At 37.8% G+C, this 25,338-nt stretch overlaps 1 protein-coding gene across 1 annotated transcript in view; it reads left to right on the top strand.

Annotated features, from left to right (window-relative positions):
* USH2A (usherin) overlaps positions 1-25,338 on the top strand; it is a 747,192-nt gene that overhangs the window by 555,896 nt on the left and 165,958 nt on the right. The window contains exons 48-50 of the mRNA XM_001915645.4: positions 2,307-2,505; positions 6,153-6,321; positions 19,590-19,811. Of these exons, the coding sequence (XP_001915680.3) occupies positions 2,307-2,505; positions 6,153-6,321; positions 19,590-19,811 (590 nt within the window). The remainder of the gene's footprint in view (positions 1-2,306; positions 2,506-6,152; positions 6,322-19,589; positions 19,812-25,338) is intronic.

Raw genomic sequence — 25,338 nt, forward strand, 5'->3', positions numbered from 1 at the left:
TAATCTTAAAAAAAAAAAAAAATTTGTCTGAGCTGTATCGTTTTAATATTCACCCACATAAAGGTAGATACTAAAGAAATGATGTTCTCATACTCCTTTCTATCCTCAATGTTATTTTTCACTTCTTGAAGTAATAACTGGAGGTGATGATTATTGTAGTGGTGGCCACAGTGGTATATAGTCGTAAGAGAGAGAGAATAGTAAATCTACTAACAACTTGACAGAATTAAAAAGAAACGGCTACGACTAGACTGTCTGAACACTCAATGAATCCATGTACCAAACTGTGTGTAGATAGCACAGTTTTCATAGGAAACTTTATTAAGGTAGCTTAAACGCCAGTCCACGGTGCTCTAGAAGCTAAATAAACTCTAATTTTTACTTTATGAACAAACCTACATAAAAAGATCTATTCAAGGATTCAAAGTCTATATATGTTTCTGCATGAGCATACAATCTTTAGTAATCTATACCAAAAAGCTTCGCTTGGTTTCCCCAATATTTAACATTTAATCGCATGGTTTAAGAATGTTTCTATTATTTCACTCTTAAACATCAAAGCAATCAAACCATTAATCCAGTTAATAATGGTACACATTTCTCAGAGATATCTTTCATTTCAAATTAGCAAAAAATTTTTTTTCTTTTTTTGCTGGGGATGGTTAGCCCTGAGCTAACATCTGTGCCAATCTTCCTCCACCTTTTTATATGTGGGTTGCTGCCACAGCATGGCTGATGAGTGGTGTAGGTCCAAGCCCAGGATCCGAACCCGTGAACCCAGACCGAACCCAGAACCAGAAGTGGAGTGTGCTGAACTTTAAATACTATGCCACAGGGCTGGCTCCATAACCGAAAAACTTTTCAATGTCATTCTCATTGGTTCTAATGAGAGATGTAGAGGTGTTAAACCCAGTATTCTTCTTTGATTATTATTCTTCTTTTTCCTTTTGTACCTGACTCACATCCTCAAAAGCAAAACTGTTCATGCCATCCCTAATAAGATAGGTGGTCTCGCTTCACATTGATGCTGTGCAAGAAAGAGAAGTTACAGTGACATCATGTCTACGTGGTATTTTCTAGACTTCAGTATTTCTCTGGCTTTTGTGGAAAAGTCAGCCTCTTGAATGTCACTTAAATGTAGTCTTTTCTGTAGTTGACTATCCAATGAACACAAAAAAGACATCTGTATAATGTGGAATTAATTTTGAGAGTTGGATAAAGCCCTTAGAATAATAATGGTGACTATACAAGTCACCTATGAAACTATTCTCTCATGGGTGGCATTAATTTCCTATCTACAGAGTCATATTAGTGAATGTGTTATGTTTGTAGCCCCAAGAAAATGAAATAATAATTTTCTTTTTTTTTTAATCAGTCTATTAAAATGTCAAGGTTTATCTTGACTGCTGCTTTTTAATGTAAATGTTTGGGCTTAATTGAATTCCTAATATGTGATGTCACTTGGAATTCTGATAGGGTCCACTAATTTTCCCTGTAGAGATATATTTCTTCTTAAAATGAAAGGAATAACAAAAATATTATTTTACACAATGGTGGGAAAGTGGTCAACATAAGTCATTATGAGATTTTTACTGTAAAATCTTGACAGTGTAGGGACTAAGCTCATTTGCGCTTCTTCCTCTCCCAAGTAGCTACTGGAATGTTTTAGCTGTAAAGTTACCATGTAACTATTTCTGATTGTTTATTTGTTATAGTTGGAAATTCAAGAACTATTAAAGAGACTCAATCTTGAATGTCAGAGTTCCACCCTCTTTTTTTGAGAATAAGAATAAAAATAATTATTTTATATTCATCTACTGTTTTGCACATAGTAGGCTTTCCTTGCCATGATAAATTGCAAGAATAAGGGGTCACGTCCAAACCTCTGGGGCTTCATTAAAAACTTTAACTCCTTTCTGCTTATCAAACAGAGCTTATAAAAAAAGTGCTAAAAATAGGACATGTATGTCATCTAAGCTGTATCATTCTGGCAAGTAGACCTCAGTGCAGAATTGAAGTTCTATAACATTCACCTGAGAGCAAATCATTTCATTTGGGTTGACTCCTCTGTGAACACCTTTATGTTACGATCTCATTCAGTACAGCCAATGAATGTGGTAGTAGCATATATGAGTATATATGTATTAGCATATACATATTCTTTGCTGCAGCTTTTTAATTAGGAAGTTGTTGATGAAATAGACCTTTTGACCATTCTGGAAGATTAATTGAAAAGTAGATGAGGCTGACAGCAGCAATGTTAAGTGTTGTCTTTCCAGAAGTATTGATTATTCTATCCATTGCAGATCCCTTCATATTGATTGGATGTCTCCAGGGAAACCGAATGGCATCATTCTTGGATATGAGCTCTTACGGAGAACATGGCATTCTTGCCCTAAAACCCAGAAGTTAATGAGGGACCACAGTGCTGAGCTCTGTATGGCAGTGAAGTGTCAGACACCTGAAACTATGTGTGGACACAGGTGCTATTCTCCTGAAGCCAAGGTAAATCAAACTAGTCAGTGAAATATGTTTTTCTGACTAAGCATCCACGTGAAATCACTTGCTTCTTAAACCATAGTTTATCATGATCACTATTTCCACTAGTCTATCAAGAAGACCCCGTGGAAATGGAAGGATGCTTATAAAAATCCTATCTTCCTCATGAGCATTTTTGCCGTCTCATTTTTCATCACCTTCCCCGGAAATATTAGTTTATTGCAATGATAAGGAGCCTCCTGAATTTGTGTTTGACTGAATGACTCGAATTTTCTTTACAACAAATCCATTCAGCTACAAGTGGGTGTTTATTTAAATGACACTGATGAGTAACTGTGAAGAGGACCTTGCATGGTTTGTCAGAAATATTTTAAAGTTATGGCCGTTTACAGATTAATGCTCATATTAGTTACAGTTTAGGAATCAGATCGATAATACAGCCAGACAGAGGAGTTTGTAAATGGCTTTTATTGACAAACGATGCAGAAAATCCTTAATTTGAAGGTAGGATTTCATATCATGAAATAATGTTCCTATTTGTCAACAACAATATCTGGCATTTAATGACTAAAGCTGCTACTAAATTCAAAGGATTCACAGCAAAAGGACACAGTAATTAAGAAAGTGCGTTATTGAAGCAATATGAATAAAATACAAATTATTATGGCTGACACTGGCTGAGCAGTAATTATTATCTCAGAAATATCATAAAACTAGCAATTACTAACTATATATTTTTTTTACACTTAAGCTCCAGAATTGTCACTATGCCTAAGTTTTACGTCATTTCAGTCCATTAAATGCACGCTGTCTGATGAGCGTATTTTCATAAAGTGAAACTAAATTTAGGATTTCTGGGAGGAAAAATGCTGGAATAAATCTGCCCATTAAAAACGCTCTCCAGGAGAAAGAAAGATGGTTCTGATGTATTAAACAAAGTCTTACTTTTATTTTAAAGATTAAGGACGCACACAGGTATTGTCAGTGAAAGAGAATAAAGGAAGTCAACTAAAATTTCAAGAGAAAAAAATTGCTTGTAAATTCCTGTTTGGGGTATACTATGAATATACACATCCTGAGTGAGAAGTTGGAGAGAGGTAGAAAAGAGACTTATTGTGAGTGTAAGGACTTTTCGGCTAAATCACTATAAACGTAAGAAGGACCTGAAATACACAAGCTTCACCATGCGGTTACTGCCAGGTTCTCAAACCCCATTGAGCATCAGACCTGGAGAGTTTGTTAAAACACAGATTGTGCCCAGAGGCTCTGATTCAGTAAGTCTGGGGTGGGGTGTGAGAATTTGCATTTCTAACAAGTTCCCAGGTGATGCTTCTGCATCTAGTCCGGGGACCACACTTTGAGAATCACTAGATTACAGAATTCCTTTTGGAAACCGTGTAGCAAGGAACAGGCTATTAGCTATACAATATGGCTATACAACCGGCTAATAGCTAGATACAATATAATATGAATATTAGCTATACAATTATCTGCTCAAGTAGTTGCCATTTCTATGCATGTTTTCCGAGACAACCAGCTTGAAGACTGATTTAGAAGATTAAGAAATATTCTGTTTATGGGGAGACCTCCTAAGAGAAATAATTGCTTGAAAATGTCCCCCTTGGGACCCATTGATGATCTAGACCAGAGTGAGTTAGTAGAAAGCCACAAGTTTCACGTGACAGAAGGAGCCTGGGGATGGCAGTGACAAAGAGAGAATGGAAGTGAACCAGTCCTAATAGCCCAACACTAAATAAATATTTGGGCGAAAATTTCAAAAGAGCATGATAAGTACTAGAGAAGCTTGCTGAAGGAAAAGATGAGATGTGCCAAAGTGTCCAGAAACACTGTATGTGAACGGGACGTTAATAAATGCTTTAAGACAATACAACAACGGGCAAGATTTTGGGTCACTATCATAAAACAAGAGGGAGATATGTGTTGTTTTATCCTGAATGCAAAATGCCCAGCCTTCCTAAATCCCAAATAAACGCACAGAGGTTTTTTCCTTAACTCTTAAAAATGGGGCATAATTTTGAGGCTGGCCCAGAGGCGTAGTGCTTAAATTTGCACACTCCGCTTCAGTGGCCCAGGGTTTGCCGGAGCAGATCCTGGGTGTGGGAACTACACACCACTCATCAAACCATGCTGTGGCAGCATCCTACGTCCAAAATAGAGGAAGATTGACAACAGATGTTAGCTCAGGGCCAATCTGCCTCACCAAAAAAAAGATCGGACATAATTTCAAAGTTTACTTTGCACACAGAATATGGCATCAAAAGGAAGGCTCACTCAAAAAAATTTATCCTTGGAATTAGACTAATTTTGAATCCTTGTTGCTAATAACTAAACACAGCACAGGAAATTCATTTCAGTTGGTTTAACAGGACCAATTAAGGAACCAGAGGGATAGACTCTGAATTTAAGAGCCCAATTTCTTCGCTCTGTGGTAACTTTTTAAAAATGAATGAAGTACTAAGCTAGTGGCCCTTTTGATGATGGAGAGATTCCTCATTCTACTGCCCTCGTATTGAGCTTGATTCAAATGTTGGTGAAGGCTGGAAGTAGCAATGAGCAGAAAGGAAAAGAGAAACAACTCTTAAATGGTGGTTGATTTTGCCTGCCACAGGAAGCATCTATCTTTTTTAGTGTAACTTATGCCAAGTATAGGTTCTGAGGCCGTATTTCAGCAACTATTCAAGGTTTCATTTGTTATATACACAGAGTGTCAGTCTCTCAGACCTCAGGTAGGCACGCAAATAATTATTTGATTGTTCAAGCACATAATTTCTTCCACAGCTCCTGGAGAAAACACCTTGTTAAGAGGGCTTTTCAAAATTAATTTCCATATAAATTTCCTCTTTTTTTAATGTGGAGATATATATATAAAAAAATAAATATTGGACTTCATTGAGATTGCTTTGTCTGAAGATTGGGTTCATAAATAACTGATCACAAAAATTATAAGGGAAATGCAATTTATTTTAAAAAAAGAAAGATCAGTGAGAGACAGGTTTCTGTGGATGTGGTGTTTTCAAATGGAACAATCATTAAAATAAAAACATATATATGAAGAAATTGTTCATTGACAATTCTAAATCATCTTTGCATTGGAAGCACTGACATTCAAAAGGTAATTCATATTTATAGAATATTATGATAGAGCACAAGGCATGGTTGAAGCCTAAAAATGCTACATTGTATCAAATAGCATTTATGTAATTTCATGCTGAAAAAATGATTTTGGTTTTTGGTTTTTGGTGAAGAAGTTTCTCCCTGAGCTAACGTCCTTTGCCAATCATCCTCTTTTTTTTGCTTGAGGAAGATTAGCCCTAAGCTAACATCTGTGCCCATCTTCCTCTACTTTGTATGTGGGATGCCTCCACAGCATGGCTGGTCAATGCATTAGGTCCATGCCCAGCATCTGAACCAGTGACCCTGGGCCGCCAAAGCAGAGTGCATGGAACTTTAACCACTTGACCACGGGATGGCTCTGAAAATATATTTTTTAAACTTTTGACTTTTTATCAGGAGTATGCTACATTTGATCTCAGATCAAGGCCTTATTAGAAAACAAATATATCACATAACAGATGGTGGTATGATACTCTTAATTTAACAGCTCTTTCTTCAAACATGATCCCCACTTGCAGGTTTGCTGTAATGGAGTTCTCCATGACCCCCAGCCTGGACACAGCTGTTGTGAAGAGAAGTATATCCCATTTATTCTGAATTCAAGTGGAGTTTGTTGCAGTGGCCGAATACAAGAGGCGAGACCAAACCACCAGTGTTGCTCTGGGTACTACGTTAGAATTTTACCAGGTGAGTGTCACGTCCAGGCGAGAAGCAGAAAATGCAAACACGATTTATGTCAGTGAACTTTTACAAGCTCCTCTCCAACAAAAACTGAACCACTAACACGTAGCCAGTGGCCCACTTTAAATATCAATTCTTCTTGCAGCTTTGTTGAAATATAAGCAAGGATGGGTACAAAATTGACAGGGACTACAGGGGACTTCTGGAATCTACTACACAAGGAAATATGTCTGGATAGCTGAGTAACTCCCTTTATTTTATTCTCATGGCTAAATATTTTCACCGTAAACACTGTGAATTTCTACGTGTTCCACTCCCTGAAGCTATTCTCCATTTCCTCCATTTCTATTCTGAGCAAAGCGTTCACAGTTCCTGGATAGATTATTACCACAAATTCCACTTATCTGAGACTAGTCCTCTGTCAGGCTAGGTGGGGCTGAAAGAGGGATACACCAAAGAGTGGCAAACAGGGATTTTTCCCTCCTCAGCTTTTTTTGCTTCCTTCTATCTATCAGACAATTGAATAAGCCATTTTCCAAATTTCAACCACACAAAACCATTGTCCAGTGAATGCAATTGAGAATAAAAATAATAACAATTAGTATTAATAAAACAGCAAGCCTCTGGCAGGCTCTGTGTTAAAAGCTTTATGTATGATACCCTTTATATCTTCCACCTCTATAGGAGATGGGTATTTTAAATCTTAAGTTTGAAAATAAGGAAAGAGGTTTAGAGAGGATTATAAACATGCCCAGATTCACATAGATGGGCATGGAAGAGCTGAAATGCAAATCTCAGTGTGTCCCTCTAAAATCTATGCTCTTTTAAGTACTCTGGCTTGTTCTTATATAACTGAAATTGGCTCAACACAAGGTTGACATAAGGGAAGCCATATTGTAGAAAAGAGACCGTGTTGTAACTTTGAATGACCTCTGACTAACTAACTCAGCTGGATATGCACCCTCCAGGAGATCCACATGTTCTGTAGAATTTAGGACCCCTGCTTGTGCTTATACCTCCCAGCTGCGATAAGACGATAGCTTCATTCTTTTGAGTTCCTTAGGAATATGATGACCCCCAAACAGAGAGTCTATGCTGATAGCCATCATCAAGGACAAGTGAAAGATCTCGTGTGGCCACTCCCAGTCTGTAACACCAGAGGGTCAACATTCCTACCCCCTCCCCTATAACCCACTGGCCTATAGAACTGCTTCAAGATTCTGCACCCCCATTAGGATGGTTCTTTTGCACATTAGTTGACCATCTTCCCTCTTGCTAGCAAGCTATAATAAATGCCCTTTCTCTGCCACCATCTTGCCTCTTGATGATTGGCTTTTGTCTTGCGGCGGGCAGATCATACCCATTGTGCAGTAAGGTAACCATAACATGTTAATATGTATTAACATAGTTTTTTGACTGACTATTCCAAACTTCAAACATCTTCATTACTGCCACAGTCGATTACTATCTATCCTGGAAAAAACATTGAGAACACAGATTTTTTTTTTAATTGAGGTAGTATTGGTTTATAACATTATATAAGTTGTCGGTGTACAACAGTATAATTTGGCATCTGTCTTTGGCATGCTCACCACCAAAAGTCTAGCATGAAATTTATGCCAAACGTCTAGTTAACTCAAGTATTGTTCAATGTATCTTTGTGTTTGGTATAAATATATCCTTCCAAGGCATGTGAAAGGAGAAATTGTCTCACGGAGCATCTCTTTTGCAAAACACTAGAGCAAAAAGGGAAGGTGAAGTGATTAAATACTATGCAAGTTTATTCAAGGCAAAGATTCTCTTTTCTTTGTAATTGTCCCTTAAAAATAATAGAAAAATCTGTCCTTATAGCAGTACTGTTATTTCTGATTCTTTCATAATTAGTATTTTCATAAAATACTTTCATAATTGAATATCTCTTAATCAGCTAGATTTTCCAAGTAAGAAAACACAACGGTGATGGAAACAAGGATTTTGTAGAAGTGTTAACTTCTTTATGCTACAAATTATAGTGTTAGCAACAATCAAACATTGTCAAATGTTTTACTCTCTCAAAATAATTTACAGTTTTGGAGTTTTTAACTATGTGTTATATCTTCGCTCCCCTGCAAAGAATTGCCTTGCAAATTATAATTACAGAGATGAGATGGAAATTTTCTGTTGTCCCATTCTTCCCATTCTTCAGACCAATAGACCACATTAGGCTTTTCTCTAAGTCTAGCATAGAACTAAATGATAGTGTTCTCATCTCTAAGTCATATGAAAATTTTTGATATTATGACTTGTAATTAACCGTTCAAACTCTGAGAAATATCCTCTGTCCCCTAAAATTGATGAAAAATACTTGGTTGCATTTATCATGGTGATTAACTCTTGTTGCCTTTCTCAATCTGTACAAAAAATGCGAGATTTTAAACTAAGAAAACAATCTACTTTTGTTCTATTTTGAAACAAAATCTCACATTTTTTTCCTGAAAATGAAATAAACCCTGGTTGCTCAAAGGTCATTTATTGATATTACACAAAACTTTTTAATAAGTAATTTTTAAAACAAGAGTTTTTAAAGCCTCTATGATCTGTATATTGACACATGCTCACTCAGACCTCAAGCATTTTAATATCTACCAAACTTGAGCATGGCCCACATTCGGATTCCATTTAAGTAGTTCATTTTTCATAGTATTAGAATACCTCCCTTGGTGTCAAGAAAAAAACAATGCAATCTCACAGGATAATCAAAAAGAGTGTTTTGCTCCAATCATTAGTCTCCATGTACCTAAACGAAGACAATGTATTGTCATCTGCATCTTCGGCCAATGGTCTTTGTTAACTAGTCTAACACCATTTACAACAAGAAAGAAAGGATAGTGACCCCAAACCGTCTTATATCTAAATGTAATTCAGGTTCGATCAGTAGTCTGCCAGATCAAGGCTGAGATGGGGTATAGGCATTTTGGTATTTAAGTCTGAAATATTGGTTAATAATATTTACTTCATTTTTTTCTCACAGTTTTCCTCCGTAGCACCACATAGTAAACAGCAGCAGAAAAAGGAATGCTCATTCCACTCCCCTTTTTTTATAAATATGCTAATGACCTGAAGCTAAATGTTAATGTGGGTCATTCTTTGATAAGAATAACAATTAACTGTGAAGCCTGCATGGTCGCTTTTAAAGAGAAAACATTTTCAAGCCTCTTGTGAAATAGATTCATTTTGAGAGGTTAATGAGAAGGTGACTGATCCTTGTATCTTATGTCTAATAGCCCTTTTTTGAGGAGAAAAAAATCAGTTTTACTTTTCATTGATATAATCCACATCTCTTTTTTATGAAGCTTCATCTTCTGTCAGTCACTGAATAAGATTCTGAGGGATTCAGGGAGCCATGGCTAACACATCCAAACCAATTAGTATTTTTATACTCAAAAGTGACTTCAAAAAAAAAAATTGTTGGTTTTCCCCAATATAGACGTGTATGCTATGTTTTCTTTAAGCCCGCCATTGTCCTAAGGGATGTTTAATTTACTGGTGCTGCCCCTGGACCATGTGATATAGCATGTTAAAGCAAGTTTGCCAACAAGGAGCACTGTGTTCTCTAGCTGTAAAGATTTAAGAAATATGGCAACTACATTTGAGACCAAACAGGAAAATCCTTTTACCCAGAGGAATGTAACAAATTCAGTAACTTTGCTGTTCACGGTAAGCTCATTAGCCTTCATTGGCCTCTAGCAGAATCATCATGAAAAGTTTAGTAAGTCCTCTTCTGCTTATAGATACTATGTTGTGGGATCCTTTCAAAGACTATTGTCACCACTCTAAAAGGGGGTCCTCTGCCTGATGTTTACATAAAAAGCCAATAATTACGCCATTGGCTTTTGAGAAAAGAAAAGGTTTTATTGCAAGGTCAACCAGCAAGGAGACAGGAAGCAAGACCCTCAAATCTGTCTCCCCTATCCAGAGTTTGGGGCAAAATTTAAGAGGTTAGGGCGAATGGGCTGATACACAGAAGTGCCAGTGGGGCAAGTTTCGATTGGAAAGCTTTAAACATTTGTGGTAAGGTGTGGAAAGGAACTTTAACACTGGATCTTCCTAGACAATGGACCCCTCGTTTCTGATAAGAGTCTGACTTTCAAGTTCCGGTTGTATGCTGGTCCTTTTGATTCCATAGGGAAAGAATCTTTGGTTCCAGGTGTTATTTCGGGTCAAGATTTTCTCCTCTGTGCATGCTCTGGCTATGCAGCTTGCATTTTTTGCTCACTGCCCCTGAAAAATGACCCTTAATCCCTCTGTTGGTAAGATGGGGTCAGGTTGAACTGGTCCCAGAGGGCTCATGATTACATTATCAGCTAAGCCGACTGTCCTCTGAATTCTAGGAATTCAATCTTGAGAGAAAATTGAGTATGCCTTGGCCCACTCCTAAATATTTTCTCTAGAGAAATGAAAACTTATGCTTACACAAAAATCTTCACATGAATGTTTATAGCCATTCTATTCATATTTGCCAAAAACTAGAACGAGCCTAAATGTCCCTCAGTGGGCAAACTAGTACATCCACACACAGGAATACTACCCAGCAATCAAAAGGAACAAACCATTGAGATGTACCAAAAAGGCATTATGCTGAGTGAAAGAAACCAATCTCAAAAAGTTACACTCTGCGAGATTCCATTTACATGACATACATGAAAAAACAAGCTATAGTGATGGAGAACAAATCAGTGATTGCCGAGAAAGGATAATGGGTGGGAGGAAGGTGTTGACCGTTAAGGGGTTTTGGGGGATGATGAAACTCTTTTGTATCTGATTGTATCCTTGTGTTAAAATTCATAGACTATGCATCCAAAGGAGGTGAATTTTAACTGGATGATATTTTTTAAAATAAATTTTATAAAAAGGAGTATGTCTTAGCATTCTGTTTCCGTTTTACAAATAGGAAAAATGAGACATATGGCCAAGTTACACAGCTAGTCAAGATTAGAATTTTCATGATCAAATATGAGATTGAGCCATTAGAGATATTATGTTATATAATAATGCGATGACTTCATATATGTCACAATATGTTCTTCTGGTATACTGGTAGAACAGAAAGAAAGCAAATATATCTCCCTTGAAATTATATTGAAAATCCCTAAAAAAAGGAAAGCAAAAATGTCCTACTCAGACTAGACTCTGTATTTCCACTAATAGCTTATGTGATCATATTCTAATAAAGGAAAAAATTCAGTATAGTGTTTTGATGGTTTTTTGCTGAATAATTAGCAGATAATATCATGGGGTTTGGAGTCAAACTGCCTCTCTTCACATTTCATTTCTTTCACTTATTAGTTGTTTGGTCTTCATTAAGTTACTTGAACTAAGTAATATTAGTGGGAGACTATTGTCTCTAACAAATACTGAGCTCCTGAGTTATAACCCCTAAGCTTGCCCAATCTTTCATGGGCAGATAGAAGGAAAGGTTTACAGTAATTGGGGAGCCTAAGAGTAAAGGAGGTTAACAGGCATCCTTTAAGTGACAGAAGATAGTCTCTAATGAATCATTCCAGAGCAAAGACTCGGGTGTGTCCACTTTTATCAGATCCTATAAAGGGGCAATGGGTTCACAAAAGCCAGGAATCAAATATCTAATGGACATTGAAATCCTATGAGACCAAGGATCCTCATTGATTCTTGTTGATTCTGTGAGACTGGGCAATCCTTTATCTAAACTGACTTTTGGCAATTGACTGAGGAAAGTCATGAACAGCTTCCAACCTTTGAAGGGAAAGAGACTTTCCATTTTGCATGATGTCACAGTCTAGAATGCACTTTGTTCTGAAAAAATTGACATTTTGAGACTTTGTGCTACCACTGTCAACAAATATAGAGAATTAATTTTTTTTTTTTTAAGATTTTTTCTTTTTTTTTTTCCTTTTTCTCCCCAAAGCCCCCCGGTACATAGTTGTATATTCTTCGTTGCGGGTCCTTCCAGTTGTGGCACGTGGGACGCCACCTCAGCTTGGCTTGATGAGCAGTGCCATGTCCACGCCCAGGATTCGAACCAACGAAACACTGGGCCGCCTGCAGCAGAGCGCGTGAACTTAACCACTCGGCCACGGGGCCGGCCCCAATTTTTTTTTTTTTTAAGATTGGCACCTGAGCTAACAACTGTTGCCAATGTTTTTTTCTTTTTTCTTTTTTGGCTTTTATTTCCCCAAACCCCCCCCGTACACAGTTGTATATCTTAGTTGCAGGTCCTTCTAGTTGTGGGATGTGCTACGCCGCCTCTGCGTGGCCTGACGAGCGGTGCCATGTCCGCGCCCAGGATCCAAACCCTGGGCCACCACAGCGGAGCACGAGAGCTTAACCACTCGGCCACAGAGCTGGCCCCAGAATTAATTTTTTAAGACTCTCTGGGGAACATAATGAGATCATCCACACATTGTATAAGAGTGGGGTTTTAAAGAGGAAATCAAATACCTTCAATATGTTAGTTTCGTAGGTCTACCATAACAATTACCACATATTTACTGGCTTAAAACAGCACAAATTTATCTTACATTTTTTTCAAGGTCAGAAATTCCAAATGGGTGTCGCTGGGCTAAAATCAAGGTGTTGGCCAGGTTGTGTTCTCTTCTGGAGAAGAGAATTCATTTTCTTCCCTTTTCCGCCTCCTAGAGGCTAACCACATTCCTTGGCTAGTCGTCCCCTTCCATCCCTCAGGCCTGCAATGGCCAGTCAAGCCTTTCTTATATCACATTATCAAACTTCATTCCATCTGCTATTTTAATTCCCTTTTGCCATGTTCCAGGATTGAGGTTCCAGGTTCCAGGATTGAGACACGGACATCTTTGGGAGGCCATATTCTGCCTACCATGCTAAGGTTATGGCTAAGTAATTGTAGGAATTAAGAGGGTGTTTCCATACACTCTTGGGATATAACAGTCCCAATGCTAAAAGATACTGTGAGTCTGAGTGTAAGAAAAACTGCTGAGCATAGATCTATTACTCCAAATTAAGCAGCTGTCTCAGGTATTGAAGATAGGATGGTGTTCAGGCTGGGAACTACCGGGAAGTCAGGAAGCACAATCCTGTTAATGGCCCTTAAATCTTGGACAATGTGGTATACAAGTCATTTATCTTTTTGATGGAATGAATAGGATATTATAAGAATTACTACTGGGGATAAGTCCTTTCTGGAGTTAAGGGGGTATGATGAACCACAGTTATTCAATAACCGCCATTTTTTTAAATAGGTTTTGGGCCAGTTTCAAGAAGGTCATGGCCAGATTTATAGAGACCTTTAAGGATTTAGCCTCTTCTGTGAATCCCATATCTGAACTGTCCTTGCCCCTGAGGCTCTTGAAGATAATAGATTCAAGGTCTGAAATGTTGGTCATGGAGGCATCAAGTAGTGGGTAATCAATCTGTGCCATCATCAAATTATAGACTGGGGATTCATCTCCTGGGAGTTCCAGAAAGAGGCTTTGGGGTCCACATTTAATACTGGCATCATATTTACAAAGCGGATCTCCTCCCACCAGATGCTCTGGGGTGGAATTACTAAATCGAAAGGTGTATTGAATCAAGAGATGATGAAAAAAGACAGAGGCATGAGCCAGCCCTGATGGCCTAGTGGTTAATGTTTCGCACTTTTACCGATTCCACTGCCTGGATTCATTTCCTGATAGCAGAACCACATCACCCGTCTGTCAGTTGCTATGCTGTGGTGGTGGCTCACACAGAAGAGCTAGAAGGACTTACAGCTAGGATATACAAACGTGCACTGGGGCTTTGGGGAGAAAAAACAACAGCAAAGGCAGAGTCTGAGAGGTATTTGAAATTTCTACCACTAAGATGGTTTGGTTATTCCTGGGAAGGAATGATGGAAAAGTAGTAGAATTTATGGTAGATAATGTAGCCTCAATATCAACTAGATATGAAATCTTCAATTTCTACAATTGCATGGAAATTTCTCTGTTTTGTGTTAAGGGAAATTATGGAGAGACCAGAGCAGCTACTTTCTCAGAGACGGAATGTGCTGTCAACATTTGTCCTTTTCCCTTCTCAATTCTATCCTTCTAGCTGAAGTAGAGTGAGTGTTCTTTGAATGTCCCTTTTCCTTACAATACTGGCAGCTGTCTTTGAGTCAACTAGACATAGAGGTGTCCTTGTTCTTGGCTTTATCTAACTGTGTAATCTGAAATGCTATTAATTTTGTCTGATGTTTTTTCTTTTTTTGGAGCTAAAGCATCTTCCAAGTGCTCAGCAAGCTCTTGTAATTTAGAGAGGAGGGACAGCCTGCCGTCCTATCTTCTGTTTTCTGGGAAGTTGTGGTGTCTTCTTCTCTTCTGTTGAGACCAGAGCATTCTTGGAGGGTGATAGTTAAGTGGTCTCTGAAACCAGGCGTGGAATTATGTTTTCCCTTTTTATGAAACTGGATTTTTTTATTGTGGTAAAATATATACAACATAAAATTTATCTTTTTAACCGTTTTAGGCACACAGTTTAGTGGCATTAAATACATTCACATGGCTGTGCAATCATCACCACCACATCTCCAGAACATGTTTGTCTTCTCAAGCTGAAACTCTGTACTCATTTAACTTGAACTCCCCCTTGTCCCTCATCCCTAAGCCCTGGCAACCACCATTCTGTTTCCTGTCTTTAGGAATTTGACTACTTTAGGTACCTCATGTAAGTGGAAACATATAATATTTGTGCTTTTGTGACCAGCTTATTTCGCTTAACATAATGTTTTCAAGGTTCATCCGTGTTGTAGCATGTGTCAGAATTTCATTCCTCTTTCAGGCTGAATAATATTCCATTGTGTGTATATAGCATGTTTTGTTTATCTATTCATCTATTGATAGACTTTTGGGTTGTTTTCACCTTTTGACTATTGTGAATAATGCTGCTATGAATATTGATGTACAAATATCTGTTTGAGTCCGTGCTTTCAGTTCTTTTAGCTGTATGCCCAGAAGTGGAATTCCTGAATCATATGATAATTCTACGTTTAATTTTGTGTGTGTATGTGTGAGGAAGATTGTCCCTGAGCTAACATCTGTGTCAATCTTCCTCTATTTTATGTGGGATGCTGCCACAGTGTGGCTGGACGAGCAATCCTAGGTCTGCACCCAGGATCCGAATCTGTGAACTCCAGGCCACCAAAGCAGAGCATGCAAACTTAACCACTACACCACTGGACTGGCCCTATGTTTAATTTTTTGAGGAACTGCCATGGTGCTTGCCACAGCAGCTGCACCATTTTACATTACAAACAGCAGCGCATGGGGTTCCAATTTCTCCACTTCCTTGCTAACACTTATTTTCTGAGGGTTTTTTTTAATAACAGCCGTCCTACTGTGGTTTTGATATGCATTTCCCTAATAATTAGTCATATTGAGCATCTTTTCAGGTGCTTATTGGCCATCTGTACATCTTCTTTGGAGATATGTCTATATGAATCCTTTGCCCATTTTTTAAATTGTATTGTTTGTGTTTTTGTTGTTAAGTTGTTGGAGTTCTTTATATATTCTGGATATTAATCCATTATAAGATATATGATTTGAAAATACTTTCTCCCATGGGTTGCATTTTACTCAGTTGAATGTGTCTTTAGATGCATAACACTTTTTTTTTTTTTTTTTAAAGATTTTATTTTTTCCTTTTTCTCCCCAAAGCCCCCCGGTACCTAGTTGTGTATTCTTCGTTGTGGGTTCTTCTAGTTGTGGCATGTGGGACGCTGCCTCAGCGTGGTCTGACGAGCAGTGCCATGTCCGCGCCCAGGATTCGAACTAAGGAAACACCGGGCCTCCTGCAGCGGAGCGCGCGAACTTAACCACTCGGCCACGGGGCCAGCCCCAGATGCATAACACTTTTTAACTTTTTTTTCTTTTGCAGGGGGGAAGATTTGTCCTTCATTAATGTCTCTTGCCAATCTTCCTCCTTTTTTCCTCCCCTGCAAAGCTCCAGTACATAGTTGGGTATAGTTGTAAGTTGTTCTGGTTCTTCTATAGGAGCCGCTACCACAGCACGAGCACTGACAGACAAGTGGTGTGGTTCCGTGCCCAGGAACTGAACCCAGGCTGCTGAAGCAGAGCACACCGAACCCCAACCACTAGGCTATCAGGGCTGGCTCAACACTTTTTACTTTTGATGAAGTCCAATTCATCTATTTTTCTTTTGTTGCCTGTGCTTTTGGTGCTATATTCAAGAAATCCTTGCCAAATCCAGTGCCATTAAACTTTTCCCCTGTGTTTTATTCTAAGAATTTTATAGTTTTAGCTTTCACATTTAGGTCTTGGGTCCATTTTGAATTAATTTTTGTATATGGTATAAGACAAGAGTTCAGCTTCATTCTTTGCATTTGAATATCTGGTTTTCCCAACACCATTTGTTGAAAGGATGGTTCTTTCCCCATTAAATGGTCTTGGCATCCTTATTGAAAATCATTTGATCTTATAAGGGAAGTTTTATTTCTGGGCTCTCTATTCTATTCTGTTGGTCTAGATGCCTGTCTTTACACCAGGACCACACTGTTTTGAATACAGCTTTGTTGTAAGTTTTGAAATTGGGAAGTGTGAGACCTCCAACTTCATTCCTTTTCAAGACTGTTTTGGCTAGTTGGGGCCCCTCGAGATTCCATTTGCATCTCAGGATGGATTTTTCTATTTCTGAAAAAGCATTGTTGGGATTTTTGATAGAGAGTGTGTTGAATTGTAGATCACTTTGGCCAGTATTGATGTCTTAACAATGTTGTCTTCTAATTCATGAACATGGGATGTCCTTCTATTTATTTGTGTCTTCTTTAATTTCTTTCAGCGGAATTTTGCAGTTTTCAGTGTATAATTATTTCACCTCCTTGTTTAAGCTTATTCTTAAATATTTTTTATACTATTATAAATGGAATTGTTTTTTTAAATTCCTTTTCATATTGTTCATTCTTAGTGTATAGAAATATAACTGATTCTTGTATGTTAATTTTGTATCCTGCTTCTTTGCTGAATTCATTTATTAGTTTTAACAAAGTTTTTTGTGTGTGGAATCTTTAGGGTTTTATACATATGAGATTGTATTGTCTGTGATCAGAGATAATTTCATTTTTTCCCTTTCAATTTGGATGCCTTTCTCCCTTTTTCTTGCCTAATTACGCTGGCTATAACTTCCAATATTACGTTGAATAGAAGTGGCAAATTCACAGCATCCTTGTCTTCTTTCTATCTTAGAAGAAAGGCTTTCACTGTTGAATACAATGATAGCCGTGAATTTTTCATATATGCCCTTTATTATGTTGAGTTGTTTCCTTCTATTCATAGTTTGTTGACGTTTTTATCATAGAATAGTGCTGGATTTTGTCAAATGCTTTTTCTGCATCAGTTGAGTTGACCTTTTGTCTTCTTCCATTCTGTTAATATGGTGCATTACAGCGATTGATTTTTGTATGTTGAATCATTCTTGCATTCCAGGAATAAATCTCTCTTGGTCATGTTGTATAATCTTTTCAATGTGCTATTGAATTCAATTTGTTGGCGTTTTGTTGAGGATTTTTGCATTGATATTCATAAGTGATATTGGCCTGTAGTTTTCTTTTGTTGAAGTGTCTTTGCCTAGTTTTAATATCAGGGTAATACAGGTCTCATATATTGAGTTAGGAAGTGTTTCTTCCTCTTCAATTTTTTGGAAGAGTTTGAGAAGGATTGATGCTAATTCTTCTTTAAATGTTTGGTAGAATTCACCAGTGAATCTATCTGGTCCAGGGCTTTTCTTTGTTAGGAGGTTTTTGATTAGCGATTCAATTTTCTTACTAGATATAAGTCTATTCAGATTTTCTATTTCTTCATGATTCAGTCTTGGTAGACTGTGTGTTTCTAGTAACTTGTCCATTTTATCTGGTGGGGTGAATTTTTGGCTAATGAATTTTGGGCAAGAAAGACCTCAATGATAGCTACTAAGAGTTCTTGTCCTTTTTTTATACTCTTTATATGTCTATCCATAGTTAAGTGTTGTCCCATGTTTTTTAATATCATTTTGATAAGAAATTCATCTTGCTTATACTAACCAAGTTTTGGCATATCCTGGCCTCACAAAAAGATGAACTAATTGACAGGGATCAGGGAATCCAGGACTATAAATTCCTAAAGCAATCCTAAATTCTTCAGGGAACTTGTGCCTTTTCTTAAGAAGGTTTGGCAAGTCATTAACTAGATTATGCAAATCTTATCTAGACCATGATTTAAAGCTATGAGACCTGCCAGGTTGGTCATCATACCCACATACCTTATAAGATATAATAAGTGATATTGTCCAGAGAGAAAGATACGTTTAAGAAGGGCCAATGGAGGAAAGAGAAGAGGGTCTGTTGAAAGTGCAGGAAGGAGAGGAGGAATAAGGCAAAGAGGAGCAGGAAGTCAAGGTTCCGGAGGTCAGGAGGGAGGTCAACCCACAGTTGGGTCATGAGAGAGAGGAAATGTGACGTTTGGATTTTAGATCCACCAAGTTGTAATTAGTGTTTTCCAAGGTATCCTTAAGGAAAGCAATTTTGAGATTTCTGTCTTTTAGAGTTTTCTTGTCTTTTAGAGGCCTCTTTATTAAACAAAAAAAAAAGGTGACTGTTGATATTTAGAATATTTTATTCCTTTGATCCCAAGGCACCAGGCAAAATATTATTTTATGCTTATCTCAAGTTTCCCAGAATATTATGTAAAGAGGGATGTGGATGTAACTACATTAGTGAAATTCAGTGTCTGCCGTAGCTCAGCAAAGTACTAGCACGCTGACTTGAATATGATATGTTTACCTCCTCTCACATAATTGACTTTCCCATTGGAAGTATTTCTTTTTGGTTAAATAAATATAGTCTGGTTAAAAAAATTGTAATCATAGGCAATACAAATTTAATAAGAGTTGATTTTGAATCTACCCCACTTTCCAAAAAGAGAAAATTACACTAAGTAGACAGAAAATAATTTGCAGATAAATTTTTTAATAATATCACTTAATCCATGTCACCAGACCTAATGTGCTCATTTGTTAAGGCTCAGAGAGGAAATAGGCAGCGTAGCTTCACCTCTAAGTTGGCGTGTGTGTATGTGAGTAGACACACAGATTTATACATCTTTAATGCAAACATTTTGAAGTTGCATTGAGATTTTGCAACTCCAGTATGACGGTATTCTTTCTCGTAATTCTGTCAGCTAGTTGGCATCTGCAAGATGATTGTGATAAAATTTAGTTGTGAGTCAAAGCATATTTTTTTCACTCATGCAATGATGGTTATTGTCCTAAATTGACAGGTGAAGTATGCTGTCCAGATGAGCAGCACCATCGGGTTTCCGCTGGCGTCGGCGACTCCTGCTGTGGCAGAATGCCGTACTCCACCTCAGGAAATCAGATCTGCTGTGCTGGGAGGCTTCAGGATGGCCTCGGCCAGCAGTGCTGTGGGGGACAGATTGTGAGCAAGGATGTAGAGTGCTGTGGTGGCGAAGAAGAGGGTGTCGTGTACAGGCGCCTTCCAGGTAAGGGGCGCTGGTCTACCTTTCAATCGATGGACAATCTGGGAAGCAGAGAAGTTAAGAAATTTTCCCTACACAAGCAATTAACTAAAACTCATGTTCATTACATCTAATGCAACGATTAGGTACATGCTGTATAAGCAATAAAAATGTAATCTCACATTTTTATGTGCGTGTGATGCATTTCATAAAAACAGATCAAAACTATTTCTTCTGGAAAAGTGTCGTGTCCACCCAAAAGCAAAGAAAACGCACACGAATGCACAGGTTCTGGAGCAAGAGAATATTTCCTAGCAAATAAGAACAGTGTCCAAAATTACTATGGATGATATTGTGTCATAACTCTTTTATTCCCTTATTCTTCTGCAGCTATCAAATTAACACTAACATTAATAACAATCATTGTCATTATTTGAGTACTTACTATCTAGCAGGCACGATGCCCAATGTTTTATGTATTATTACCTCAATTGATCTTCATAACAATCCTACAAGATAGGCACTATTATCATCCACATTTTAAAAATGAGCAAATTGAGACACAGAGATTAAGCCCTTGCTCAAGATTACATGGCTAGTCGGACCTAGATTTTTGGGTCCCTGAAAGTTATTCAGTTCAGGGGACCATCTTTAAGAAAAGAAAACAAAATAGTAAAGACAAGACAAAATATAAAAATAAATATTTATTTAGAAGGCGGATATAAATTACAAAAATTACAAATCTAAGAAAAGAACCAAGCAAATCTCACTAACATAAAAATACTGTATTTGAATTATTTAACTTCTGGCATCTTTGTCTTTTTCCTAATGTGTTTAACTTGTACTTTGATTGTCTCTTCCTACAACTATGGCTTTGTACTGTAACTATCTATAGAGAGAATAGAAAGAGAATTTATTCTTTTCTGTCACATGGTTAATCAAAAAAATTTTTTAACTGTTTAAAGTTTAGAAAAGTGAGTTTAAGCTTCACAACTCACTATCGTAATATTATGTAAATGTTTAAGATTATTGCCAAATGTGGAGAAATATCTACCAAGAGTCTTTCTAAGATTTCAGGGACTTGTCTAAATATTTGTCAAATTGACAACATCATTAATCGGCTTTTCATGGACATCCTTCTCATATGACTGTATTTGAGTTGTATATTATCATAGATGTCACTATTTCAGTTACAAATCAGTAAGAAGTATAATTTGTCCAATATATTTATGAGCTGCTTCTCTTCATAATTTGTATTATCAAACAATCAAATGGCCTAGGCATTGCTTCAATCCTAGATCCACCATTTTCTTTTAATAGTTTGCTACTTTTGGTATGATCTGAAATTTATTTTGTTCCAATTGTCTTCTTGATGTCAGAATATTCCCGTTGATTCTATTGTTCATTTTTACAGCTTTGGTTTCATATCACATTACTTTTTCTGATCTCTCTTTCTTTAAAGCTTCCCTCTACAGGCATCCAAATTAAGAGTCTATAATTTCTCACATTTCTTATTTTTCCAAACTGCAGTGAAAATGGCATATTTGAGCCTTAACAACTTTTTTATAGAAGTGAGTGAAATTAGATAAATGTAGCTACTGAGCCCAAACTAAATATTTCCCCAACTTGACTTCCCTTTAGTAGGTTTCAAAAATATCCATAGTCACTCCAATTTCAATCAATATGAGGGCACCTATGGCAGAGAGTAAGTTAAAGGAGAAAGAGACAGTGGTCATAACAAATTGTGGTGAAATATTATACATTTGCAAATTTTATAAAAATATACAACCACACTTTCCTTGGAAGGGGCTCATGCAGGCAAAGGGCCCTGAAACTCAAGCTTCTTTAGCTTCAGAGTAAATCTACCCCATGAAGCTAGTAAGTGTTGACAATCCAGCCCTTTTCTGAGTATGACTCAGGACATCACAATATCTTGATGGAGATGAATTATGAATTCTTTCTATAATTTCTTCTGTTTTTAAAAACCATCAGAGTTATCCATAATACGAGTAACAATTATCTAAATTGACTATTATAATATTATTGTTACATACCACGTTCTTGTATACATTCTCTTCATTGTAAAGTTCTGATGAAAATTACCAGGAAGGGCACTTGAAAAACTAATCAATCAAAAACAATAATAGGTATCAACCTGGATGTACCTGAATCTTGTGCCTTAAAAAAAATACTAAACTCTCAGTATTTTGGTAGTCTTTAAAGAAGAAAGAAATGCTAAATTAAATTATTCACAACTAAATTTCAATCCTGCCAGTGTAGGAAAGACTCATCTCCTTTTTTGAGCCAAAAAATACCTGAGTTCTAGCTTCTTATTTTATCCTTGGGCCACCATCAAGTGTGTTTGTTTCCAAGGCATTTACTATTCCATGAAGTTATAAATCACCCATCTGGATCCACACTGTATCCATCTTATACATTTTTAAATCCAACCCAGTGGGACACATTTAGAGGACAATTTTAGTATATATACTGTCAAACTGGTTGATAGTCCTATGTCATTTTGTTGATCTCCATCAACTGTCCAGAAGATAGTAAAAGTGGATAGTTGTCTGACATATAAGAGAATAAAGTTTTAATTGGACATTTTCTTTGATCCCAGGAATTTAAGGATTGCCTGTAAAAGGATTACCTTTAAAAGGTGGCCTTGAAAGAGAGCACAGGCCACCTGGATCTGTATTTTATTACAAAAAAAGGTTGACTTTGCCAGGTAAAACTAAGAAACAAAAATAAAAACCAACCTCACAAGACCTTCTTTGAAAATGAATAAGGTATTAAATCATATAATATGCAAAAGTCCAGTGTAGACACACAAGCCTTTCAGAAATTTCCCCCATGGCTGGTAGACTTGAAAGGTTAGTGTTCTAAACATAACTAAAGTCCAGGCGAGGAATTCAGCCCTGTCAAGTGTCTCCTAGACACTGCCTGTTGGCTAAAACATGTACTCAAGGATCAGGAGACAAAATACAACAATAAGTAAACAGCATCCTATGTTCACTATTTGCCAAGCTGTGTTCTGTGTGCTTCATATGCATTAACACGTTTAATCCTCACAACACTCCTATGAGGTAAGCACTATGATTATCAGATAAGGAAACAGAGGCACTATTTGTGTGTGAGGAAGATTGGCCTTGAGCTAACATCCATTGCCAATCCTCCTCTTTTGGCTTGAGGAAGATTGTCCCTGAGCTAACATCTGTGCCAGTCTTCCTCTACTTTTTATGCGGGATGCTGCCACAGCTTGGCTTGATGAACAGTGCTAGGTCAGAGCTCAGGATTCGAACCGACAAACTCTGGGTTGCTGAAGTGGAGTGCATGAACTTAATCGCTACACCACTGGGCTGGCACTGAAACAGGAGCACTTTTAAAAGAAGTTAAAAACTTTCCCCAAATCACACAGCTAGTAAGTGGCTGTGTTACTTGAGGTAACGCTCACTGCTGTTACAAATGAACCTTAAAACGTATATCAGCTCCAATACAGTGGGGGTTTATTTTTTTCTCACATAATATCACTCAGGTGTCAACCTATCTGCAGCTTAGCTCTCTTTCCTGCAGTCATTCTGGCTGTTGGAGGGTCTGCCATTTTCAACAGGCAGCTTCTAAAATCTCCTGAGGGTTGCATCCACTCCTGCAGCCAGGAGGGGGGAAAACATGGAATAACGTCTGTGCAAGATTTTCATTGGCCAAGTCTAGAAATAGCAAATATTTTTGTTAACATTTCATTGGCTAGAACTCAGCTATCATCTGTCGACAGCTAAATGCAAGGGATGCTGGGAGATTTTCCCATGAATCTCTTGACACTGTGCCTAAGACAGGATTCTAACTCCATCCAAATGGCTAAAGAGGCCATGGTCTTTATCTCTCTGAGCATTCTGACACCTGGACAAGCTTTGGGTGCTCTCCAACCCAAACCACATCAGTGGTCATCAAGTCTGATGAGCAGGCCCAATATAATACAACTACCAAGTTGCAAATATTTTCTGGATGACCATAAAAAAAGGGACATCACAGGGGCCAGCCTGGTAGCATAGTGGTTAAGTTCAGCACATTCCACTTCGGTGGCCTGTGTTCATAGGTTCAGATCCTGGGCGTGGACCTACACCGCTCATCAGACCGTGATGTGATGCTGTCCCACATACGAAATAGAGGAAAATGGGCACAGATGTTAGCTCAGGGCCACTCTTCATCAAGCAAAAGTGAAAGATTGGCAACAGGTGTTAGCTCAGGGGCAACCTTCCTCACCAAAAAAGAAACGGGAGAGAGAGAGAGAAACATCATAAACTTTTCTCTGTGATCACACACCACATGTATTCCAAAGTTAGAAGAAAAAGTATTGTGTATAAGTACTAGCACTAATGCAGTGACTCTTAAAGTATGGCCTAGGGACTCGTGAGGGTCTTCATGACCTATGCAGGTGGTCTATAAGATCAAAACTATTTTCATCATAATACTAAACTATTCTATGCCTTTTCTACTCTCATTCTCTCATGAGTGTACTGTGGATATTTCTAGAGGTTACACGACATGTGATATTGCAACAGTTCAATGCAAAAGCAGACATGAGAATTCAGTTCCCTCTATTAAGCCAGACGCTAGAGAGGCTTGCAAAAATGTAAAACAATGTCTTTCTTCTCACTAGTTTTTCTCAGTTTGGGAAAAATATTTATTTTTCATAAATATTTATGTTAACATGGTATATATTTATTATTATTTTAAATGAATTAATAAATACATAGTTCAAAAATTTCTGTTTTAGGCACTAACCCAATAAATAGCAACAGATGTAACCCATATAAACAAAAGCTATCTGGAGTCCTTGATTACTTGTAAAAGTGTATAGGGGTCCTGGAGGGTCTATTGGTAAAGATTCAGCACTCTCCTCGCCACAACTTGGGTTCGTTTCCTGGTCAGGGACCCACACCACCAGTCTATCGATTGTCATACTGTGGTGGCTGCATGTTGCTGTGATGCTGAAAGCTATACCACGGGGATTTCAAATACCAGCAGGGTCACCCATGGTGGACAGGTTTCAGCAGAGCTTCCAGACTAAGATAGACCAGGAAGAAGGACCTGACCACTCTTCTGGAGAAACTGGCCATGAAAAATGCAGCAAAGTATTGTCTGATACAGCACTGGAAGGGGAGAGGATGGAGGAAAATGACCGGGCTGGGCTCTGCTGTGCTATACACAGAGTCTCCAAGAGTCAGAGTTGACTCAATGGAACTAACAAAAAGAGGGGTCCTGAGACAAAACTTTGAGAACCACTGCTTTAAGGCACAGTAATCACCTCTACTAGAAAATCATAGCAATTAGTTGCTCTGTGCTATGACTAACGAGTTGAGCACCTCTTCCTCTGACTTAGCTAAAAAACAGGTCCATTAAAGATAGACCATGGTTGCCGGCTTGGGGCCCAATTACAAAATGGGCAGGGGACATAAACAGACATTTCTCCAAAGAAGATATACGGATGGCCAATAGACACATGAAAAGATGCTCATCATCACTAATCATCAGGGAAATGCAAGTCAAAACT

This window comes from Equus caballus, chromosome 30, assembly GCF_041296265.1.
Source record: "Equus caballus isolate H_3958 breed thoroughbred chromosome 30, TB-T2T, whole genome shotgun sequence".
NCBI lineage: Eukaryota > Metazoa > Chordata > Mammalia > Perissodactyla > Equidae > Equus > Equus caballus.